This window comes from Calonectris borealis, unplaced genomic scaffold, assembly GCF_964195595.1.
Source record: "Calonectris borealis unplaced genomic scaffold, bCalBor7.hap1.2 HAP1_SCAFFOLD_49, whole genome shotgun sequence".
Classification (NCBI taxonomy): Eukaryota; Metazoa; Chordata; class Aves; order Procellariiformes; family Procellariidae; genus Calonectris; species Calonectris borealis.
In genome coordinates this window covers 584,271-593,660 of record NW_027441458.1, presented here as the reverse complement: position 1 = coordinate 593,660, position 9,390 = coordinate 584,271, and the positions used below count along the sequence as shown (strand labels likewise).

Sequence of the window (9,390 nt, the reverse complement as noted above, 5' to 3'; positions counted from 1 at the left end):
CCACAGAGGGCAAATTGAGTTGGTCCTCCTTGGAGCAGCAGGTCTGCAGTGGGGGACTCTCATTAGGTCGTGCAGAGAGGAAATTAGAAAGGCAAAAGCCCGGCTAGAACTCAACCTGGCCACTGTCATGAGAGACAACAAAAAATGCTTTTATAAGTATGTTAATGACAAAAGGAGAGCGAAGGAGAATCTCCATCCTCTATTGGATGTGGGGGGGAACGTTGCCACCAAGGACGAGGAAAAGGCTGAGGTACTCAACGCCTTCTTTGCCTCAGTCTTTAGTAGTCAGAGTGGTTATCCTCAGGGTACTCAGCCCCCTGAGCTGGAAGACAGGGGCAGCGAGCAGGATAAACCCCCCATAATTCAAGAGGATGAAGTTCATGACCTGCTGCGCCACCTGGACGTTCACAAGTCTATGGGGCCGGATGGGATCCACCCGAGGGTACTGAGGGAGCTGGCGGAGGAGCTTGCCGAGCCGCTCTCCATCATTTACCAGCAGTCCTGGTTAACTGGGGAGGTCCCGGACGACTGGAGGCTTGCCAATGTGACGCCCATCTACAAGAAGGGCCGGAAGGAGGATCTGGGGAACTACAGGCCGGTCAGCCTGACCTTAGTGCCGGGGAAGATTATGGAGTGGTTTGTCTTGAGGGCGTTCATAAGGCATGTGCGGGACAATGAGGGGATCAGGCCCAGTCAGCACAGGTTCATGGAAGGCAGGTCCAGCTTGACCAACCTGATCTCCTTCTATGACCAGGTGACCCGCCTCGTGGATGAGGGAAAGGCTGTGGATGTGGTCTACCTGGACTTCAGTAAAGCCTTTGACACCGTCTCCCACAGCATTCTCCTCGAGAAGCTGGCGGCTCACGGCCTAGACAGGTTCACTCTTCACTGGGTAAAAAACTGGCTGGACGGCCGAGCCCAGAGAGTTGTGGTCAACGGAGTTAAATCCAGTTGGTGGCCGGTCACGAGCGGTGTTCCCCAGGGCTCAGTGCTGGGGCCGGTCTTGTTCAATATCTTTATCAATGATCTGGATGAGGGGATCGATTGCTCCCTCAGTCAGTTTGCAGACGACACCAAGCTGGGCGGGAGTGTTGATCTGCTGGAGGGTGGGAAGGCTCTGCAGAGGGACCTGGACAGGTTGGATCGATGGGCCGAGGCCAACTGTATGAGGTTCAACAAGGCCAAGTGCCGGGTCCTGCACTTGGGTCACAACAACCCCAGGCAACGCTACAGGCTTGGGGAAGAGTGGCTGGAAAGCTGCCCAGAGGAAAAGGACCTGGGGGTGCTGGTTGACAGCCGGCTGAACATGAGCCGGCAGTGTGCCCAGGTGGTCAAGAAGGTCAACGGCATCCTGGCCTGTATCAGAACTAGTGTGGCCAGCAGGAGCAGGGAGGTGATCGTGCCCCTGTACTTGGCACTGGTGAGGCTGCACCTCAAACACTGTGTTCAGTTTTGGGCCCCTCACCACAAAAAGGACATGGAGGTGCTGGAGCGTGTCCAGAGAAGGGCAACGAAGCTGGTGAAGGGCCTGGAACACAAGTCTGATGAGGAGTGGCTGCGGGAACTGGGGTTGTTTAGTCTGGAGAAGAGGAGGCTGAGGGGAGACCTCATCGTGCTCTACAACTACCTGAAAGGAGGTTGTAGCGAGGTGGGTGTTGGTCTCTTCTGCCAAGTAACTAGCGATAGGACGAGAGGAAATGTCCTCAAATTGTGCGAAGGGAGGTTTAGGTTGGACATTAGGAGAAATTTCTTTACTGAAAGAGTGGTGAGGCCTTGGAACAGGCTGCCCAGGGAAGTGGTGGAGTCACCATCCCTGGAAGTATCTAAAAGACGTGTAGATGAGGCGCTTCGGGACACGGTGTAGTGGGCATGGCGGTGTTCGGTTGACGGCTGGACTCGATGATCTTAGAGGTCTTTTCCAACCTTAATGATTCTATGATTCTATGATTGTATGATTCTAAGATACTTCATAATAAATAAGAGATTGTACTCAAAATTAATATATCATTCATTTTTCTGACCCTGCTAACGGTTTGGCAAGTTTGAAATCTAAACTTTCTTTTAACTGAAATAGTTCTATTTATTTCAATGTTTGGTACTCTCATTGGTGTAAGGAGGATCTCACTTAGCTGTAAATCTTGTTGCAAAAGCCAGATCAAATCTTCCGTCCTCCCTCAGCCTTATAAATTAAGGTACTGTGTTGATGTCCTGCCCTTTAAGGTAATATTTGTTTCAACAGCTGAAATAAAAGCATTTGAAACCTGGACTCTAATGATGATAGGGATACAAACTGTAGTGCACAGTTCAGTAACTGTAGTCTCCACAAAAAGCCAATACCAGAAAGTGAAGGCTATAAGTGCCTGTTCCATTTCTTTTGAGTTTCTGTTAAACGATAGATCTATGTACTCCTGCTCTCACCACATTCAGCAGTGGCCACACAGCACCTTTGTTTCTTTTTAACTGTTCCTGAAGCAGTGACCACTCCTTCTGGTGCCCATCAATGGCCTTTCAAATTCAGAGGGAGTTTCAGTCTAGAGCCTTGCTGACCTTGGAGGATGCTGTCCTCGAAGAGCAGCTGTCCTGAGCTCTGCAACCATGTCACAGCTCTGTCTCCTCAGGAGCAGCTCCAGCTCTTCCTGCCTGTGGCCCTGGCTGAGGCCATTGCTGCACATTTGGGCTGAAGCCCTGCAGCTGTGGAAGCAGGCAAGCTCGTCCCTGCCCCAAGGAAACCTGGTCCCAAGCGCCCAAGACCCCCTGTGTGCAAAGGCTTTGCTTCAGAGCAGAGACGTGGCGTGGACAACAGAGAGCTGAATGTCTTTCGAGCCCTAGGACTACAAAGCCACACTGAAATGCCTATTTCATTCACGTGAGGATATCCCCCAGCTTGGAGAAATTAGGTCTTTGCTTGTCACCTTCCTGGGAGTCCTGTCTAATGCTGGGACAAAGAAAGGGGATTCTCATGGCCAAGTCTTCTCCTGAGAGGAGAAGGAAGTGTCTCTGCGCAGCTGAGGGAGGGAAGATCAGGGATGACTTCAGGCTGTTTCCCAGCAGGTTCCCCTGGAGCCCCAGGGACCCCTCGAGGGAGCCGCGAGGGGCAGAGCAAGTGCTGCCTTGGGCTGGTCCTCTGCTGCTGAGCTGGGCCGGGCTCCTGGAAGGAGGGAGCTCCTGGCAAGTGGGCAGTGCTGCAGAGAGACAGCTCTGCCCAGGAGCAGCTCCTCTGCAGAGCGCAGCAGGGCTGAGGGCACTGCCTGCAGGCAGCGAGGGGAGGGAGCGAGGCAGAGAGAGCGTAAAGGCAGTCTGGAGTGGGAGGATGCTGAGAGCTCACTGCGCGGAGAGATCTTCACAGCCCTCTACATGGTAAGTGCCTGGGTACAGGACAATGTAACTGCTGTTCCTGGAGGGATATCCAAAAGCTGGTACATACCACAGCAACTATGATCTTTCAGGAGGACTCTCATAGCTTCCCTGCTGTAGAGGAGGAGGACGTGCTGCAGAGCAGGGCTACCTGCTGCGCCGTCAGAAGGAGAGGGCATGACGGCTGCCTTCTCCCGGGCACTGCTCCAGGGTGTGAAGGCGTGTGTGCAGGCAGGGGTGGCCAGGGCTGTCCTTCCGAGCAGGGTCCCTGCGCCCCAGGGGGCTGAGCACCGGGGCAGGGACTCTGCCGCCTGCCAGGGTCAGCACTCAGCCTGCCCGGGGATCTCCCCACGACGCTGTGGGGAGAAGCTGTGGGTGGAAGGAGTGAGCCCCGGCAGGGCGGGGTCCTTCTGCTGTCCAGAGGGTGCAGCGTGGGTCAGGGCTCTCAGGCTTCTCCATCACCCGGAGGACATTTGCAGAGGATCATGTTAAAGATGGGTGTCGAGGCAGGGGATTACCTGAAAGGGAAGCAGTGTGTGCTTTGAGTTTTCTCCCCTGGGTTGTCTGGGTGGGCAGTGGGAGATGGGAATTGATTGCTCTGCTCTGGAGTAGGCAATGAGACCCCAGTTCTCGTTAGGACTTGCCTGAGCTGCTCCTTAGCCCCTGCACACACCGAGATGTCCCTGGGCAGTGCCCTGCTGCCAGGAGGTGTCTGCAGGGCAGAGCTGAGCACGCAGCAGGGCGGATGGGCTCTGTGAGCATGAAGAGGGAGATGTGTGGGCAGAGAAACAGGTCCTGGGCCAGAAGAGCTCCAGGCAGCAGAGCCATGGGCAGCGAGGAAGAGAGATCTGCTCCCAGAAAGGCCATGGCAGGAGGGGTTCAGGCACTGTGCAGATGCTTTCCCTGGAGCAACCCCCTGCTCTCCTCACTCACACAGCAGAGCCTCTGCCCTTCATGTCATGGACACTTGGCCATGAGTTGCCTTCCCAGCAGCCTGACCACCAAAGAGGAGAAATACTCAAGCCTCTGACTGTGTCCCCCCCCTGCCTCCCTTGGCAGGGGAACTTTGGCACGTTCTCCTCTTCTCCCTGACGCCCTTGTTCTTACTGTGACACTCACTGCTATGGGGGGGTGAGGATTCAAGTGCAGCTCAGACACCAACGCTGTGTCTACTGTCATGCCCGTATGTCCGTGGAGGAAAAGCATCCAACTCGCACCCTGTTAACCTTTGGGGCTCTGGGTACTGCAGGGTGTGCAGCTGGCACACATCTCACCCTCCTTCCAGGACACAGGAAATTTAGGAGAGTTGAGTCTTTCCTTGGGAGGTCCTGCTGGGCTGCAGGCTCCCCTCCCGTAGGGCAAAGCTCTCCCGGGGCATCTCTATGTCATGCAGGAGCCCCATGGAGAAGACTCCTCGGTGCTAAGGCCATTGAAATGCTGCTGGGTGGCTGTATGTGGGCAGCTGTGAGGAGCCTTCTGTGTCCGTGGTTGGGAGGGGAGAGCTGAGATCCTCCTCAGGTACGATGGGGTGAGGGCTTTGGAGATGTGCACTCAGAACGTGGATTCCTCTGCTCCCAGCAGTGTCCCGTTTCTTTTGGGGGGAACACGCGAGTGCCATAGTCCTCCAGCTGAAAGAGCTGCCAGCACAGGGCAGCTGAGATCCGGGCTGATGGACAGAGCGGCCGTCCTTACTCTGCACTGAGGGACAGTCCCTTTGCCTCTCAGGACCCACATGATTTCACTTACAGTGCAGCAGAAATGCCCGGGATTTCTGCATTAGAAACACTGCTCAGCTGTGGTGGGGCAACCAGACCAGAAGGCACAAACCAAAACCCCCACAGCTCTGCTCTGCAGGCAGGTGAATTGGCAGCGACAATGCTGAGAAGCTCTTTGATATCACGAGTGGATTTAATCTGAGATGACCCCGTGTTCCTGTTTACCTATTGCTGTGGGGCAGGACTGACTCCTGCAGAGCCCAGAGCAGAGCCTGCGGCTCCCTGGGGCACCCTCAGCCAGCACCAACCAGAGCTCGTGCAAGGGACCTGCCAAAGGTCTTCCTGAATGGAGAGAGACACTTTGGGGGGGGGAGGGTCCTATGAGAAATGGCTTTGCTTTTGCTCAGAGAAGTTTCTCCTAACTTGTCACTGTCTTTTCCTTCTTGGACAGTCCCCCATGCCCAGAGGCAGCAGATGTCCAATGGCAGCTCCATCACCCACTTCCTCCTCCTGGCCTTTGCAGACACGCGGGAGCTGCAGCTCTTGCACTTCTGGCTCTTCCTGGGCATCTACCTGGCTGCCCTGCTGGGCAACGGCCTCATCATCACCACCATAGCCTGCGACCACCGCCTCCACACCCCCATGTACTTCTTCCTCCTCAACCTCTGTGTCCTTGACCTGGGCTGCATCTCCACCACTGTTCCCAAATCCATGGCCAATTCCCTCTGGGACACCAGGGCCATCTCCTACTCGGGATGTGCTGCCCAGGTTTTTCTGCTTCTCTTCTTCGTTGGAGCAGAGTGTGGCCTTCTCACCATCATGGCCTATGACCGCTATGTTGCCATCTGCCAACCCCTGCACTACGGGACCCTCCTGGGCAGCAGAGCTTGTGTCCACATGGCAGCAGCTGCCTGGGGCAGTGCTTTTCTCAATTCTCTCCTTCATGCTGCCAATACATTTTCACTGCCACTCTGCAAGGGCAATGCTGTGGACCAGTTCTTCTGTGAAATCCCCCAGATCCTCAAGCTCTCCTGCTCATACACCTACCTCCGGGAGGTCGGGCTTATTTGGTTTAGCCTTTCTTTAGCTTTTGGATGTTTTATTTTCATTGTGGTGTCTTATGTGGAGATCTTCAGGGCTGTGCTGAGGATCCCCTCTGAGCAGGGGTGGCACAAAGCCTTTTCCACGTGCATCCCACACCTGGGCGTGGTCTCCCTGTTTGCCAGCACTGGAATGTGTGCCTACCTGAAGCCTCCCTCCATCTCCTCCCCATCCTTGGAACTGGTGGTGACAGTTCTGTACTCGTTGGTACCTCCAGCAGTGAACCCCCTCATCTACAGCATGAGGAACAAGGAACTCAAGAATGCCCTGAAGAACCTGTTTCTAGTAGTAGTATTTCAGCAGCAATAAACCGCTTATCACTTTTCATAAATATTCTCCAATTGATCTCAGGCAACTTGTGTCCTTTGGGCATTGTACTGGTTATAATCGTGTTTGTTCAGAAATGTTTGCTTTCATCCTCCTTCTCAAGAGGCTGAAGCCAGTCTGTCTGGCCCAAAGGCCTTCTCTCAATGAGTCTATCACTGCGCTACTGCTGGCCTCCTTTGTGGCATGTCTGTAAATAAAGGGGATTGCCTGCGTGCAGCGTGTGCAGCTTGGGCTCTTCTTTCCACAGTGGAGTGCAGAAGACGCTCAGGGAATTGCAGGCTAAAAGGCCCTGCTGTTGGGCTTGGGTGCTGCATTGGCTTAGGGGGACAAGGGCATGGCTTGATGTGTGAGGGAATGAGGGCTGGAGTGAGCCTTCACTTTACTGGTGCCCAATGCCATGGAGATCCTGGACGGTCAAAAGGCATCTGCTTGAGGCTCTCTCACATATGGCAGGGCTGGTCAAAGATGCCCAACCTTCTGACAGGGGATCTGAACCCACCAGGAGAGCACAGGGCATCTCTGGGTCACTGGGTGCCTCGGGGTGGAAAGTGAATGGAGGTTTCCAAAACTTCCCCAAAAGTGGAGTCACCCAAAGGAAAAGGGCTAACCTGCAGGATGCACAGCCCAATGGGGCTCTGCAATGCCAGAGAGGCAGCGGAGACACAGCAGGCACGAGGAAGGCAGCCTGAAGAGTGCTTCACATCATCTTCAGTGAGGAGCCATGGGCTGGATGCAGTGACACACCTGAACACATCCTGAAAGAGCTGAAAGGGCCTCTGATTTCTCGGAGTATCCCAGCCCCAGAACCATGGGAGAAACCTGTCAGGGGCAGTGATGCCAGTCTGGCCAGATCTGCTTCACTCCCGCACCAGCATGGCCAGGATGGAGTCAGCCCATGGTGCCAGGGCAGCTCTGCAGAGCAGCAGCACCAGCTCCGGGCCCTGTGGGCACCTCAGGGGAGGGAGCCAGCAACAACTGGCCAGGCCAGCACGGACACACTCCCCTGGGGAAAGGCTCTCTGTGGAGCAGGGGTTTCCCTGGAGAAGAGTGGAGCACCACGCATGGGTCAGAAAGAAGGCCAGAAGCAGGAGAAAGAGGTTTTTCTGTTCACCAACTTGGGGCAGCTCCTGTGCCACTGGACCTGGGGGTGGGGGTGGCACAGGCTGTCTGGGGGCTCTTCTGGAAAGGACACAACAGCACCCCAAGAGTGACGGAACCAATTCCTTGGGCCATTGCTGGCCTCGAGCCCTGGGAGTGATGGGGAGGATGAGAGCCCCTCCCCACCCCCAGGAGCTTCTGTGTCCTTCCGAGAGGCTGGGGCTGTGGTGTGACTGCCCAGAGCTCTGCAGCACCCTGCAGCAGGCACTGCTGTGGGGTAAGCCCAGGCTGAGACTCACATGGAGCCTGCTGCCAACCAGCACCCCCAGGCCCCTTTCTGCAGGGCTGCTCTCCAGCCACTCCTCTCCCACTCTGTACTTGTGTCCAGAGCGTTACTCCGTCCCAGGTGCAGAACCCGGCATTTGGACCGTTGAATGTCATGCCCTTCAGGATGACTGCTCAATGCTCCAATCTAGCTGGATCCCTTGGCAAGGCCTCTCGTCCCTCGAGAGAGTCAACAGCACCTCCCAGTTTGGGATCATCAGCAAACTTGCTAACAACGGATTCCACTCCTGCCTCCAGATCATTGAGAAATATCTTGAACATTGATAAATGTATAGAACGGCCCCAGAATGGAGCCCTGAGGAACACCACTGGTGAGTAGCTGCCAGCCAGATGCAGCCCTGTTCACTGCGACACTTTGAGCCCTGCCGTCCAGCCAGTTCTTCACCCGTGAGTGCTCTGGGAACCCCCTCATCTCACGGCTGGACAACTTGCCCAGAAGGATGCTGTGAGGGACGGTATCAAAAGTCTTTCCGACATCCAGAAAAACGACATCCACCGCCTTCCCTTCATCCACGAGGCAGGTGACCTTATCATAGAAGGATATCGGATTGGTTAAACAGGACCTTCCCTTTGTGAACCAATACTGACTGTGCCTGATGATTGCATTGTCCTTTAAATGCCTTTCCATGCCACCCACAGTCCTAGAATCCTAGAATATCTCAAGTTGGAAGGCACCCAGAAGGATCATGGAGTCCAACTCCCTGCTCCTCACAGCACTACCGAAAACTAAACCATATGACTTTCAGAAATCTAAACAAATTGGCAAAGATCAATTTTTATACAAAAACACCCCCAGTGCTATGAAGATTCCCTTCATGGCACTGAACTATATCTGTCACTCTTTTCTAGTGGCACTAAGAAAACAGAAACAACCTCTAAAATCTTGCTGCAGGGCAGGTCAGAATCGGATGTTGCTTATGGAAAATTTTGTAACAACCATCTCTAAAACTCTGTATTGCTTTATCTGGAATAAACACCTCTCCTCCTTCAGTAAGTTACGTCATCTCCTTCGGAGCAGGTTTCCTCTCTTTGTACCTAACGTACAACCTTGCAACTGGCATGTTGTGCATCAGAAGAGATCAGCTTTGGTACCATATTCATCTGCATATATATATACGTATTGATTGACCTAGATCTTTTTGCGCGTTTACAATTACTAACAAGTATAATCTGTGGTTAAGTTGTTTTAGTATTTGTAGGAACTTGACTAACTCTTTGTACAGCTGTCAAATTGATTAATGTTTAGGCACTGCTGAACACACTTGCTGCTAAACACCCTTAACCCTTAGTCATAAACCGTTGCCCAGGTCCGAGACTAAGGGTAGATCCTAGGCCGCACCTAGACTCCTCTCTGAGAAGGAGTTTAGAGAGCAAGGGGGTCTACTCTGAACCTCGTGACTCAACGGAAGGGCCTCCTCATTCCTTTTGTAACTGTCCATAAACCGTTGTC

At 54.0% G+C, this 9,390-nt stretch overlaps 1 protein-coding gene across 1 annotated transcript; it reads left to right on the top strand.

The window, feature by feature from the left end:
• Positions 1-5,543: 5,543 nt before the first annotated feature.
• LOC142076401 (olfactory receptor 14C36-like) lies at positions 5,544-6,479 on the top strand. The gene has a single exon (XM_075138700.1). The coding sequence runs from the start codon at positions 5,544-5,546 to the stop codon at positions 6,477-6,479; it is 936 nt and encodes a 311-aa protein (XP_074994801.1).
• Positions 6,480-9,390: the final 2,911 nt, after the last annotated feature.

Coding starts and splice junctions, on each gene's coding strand:
- LOC142076401 (XM_075138700.1), top strand. CDS start 5,544: ATGTCCAATGGCAGCTCCATCACCCACTTCCTCCTCCTGGCCTTTGCA.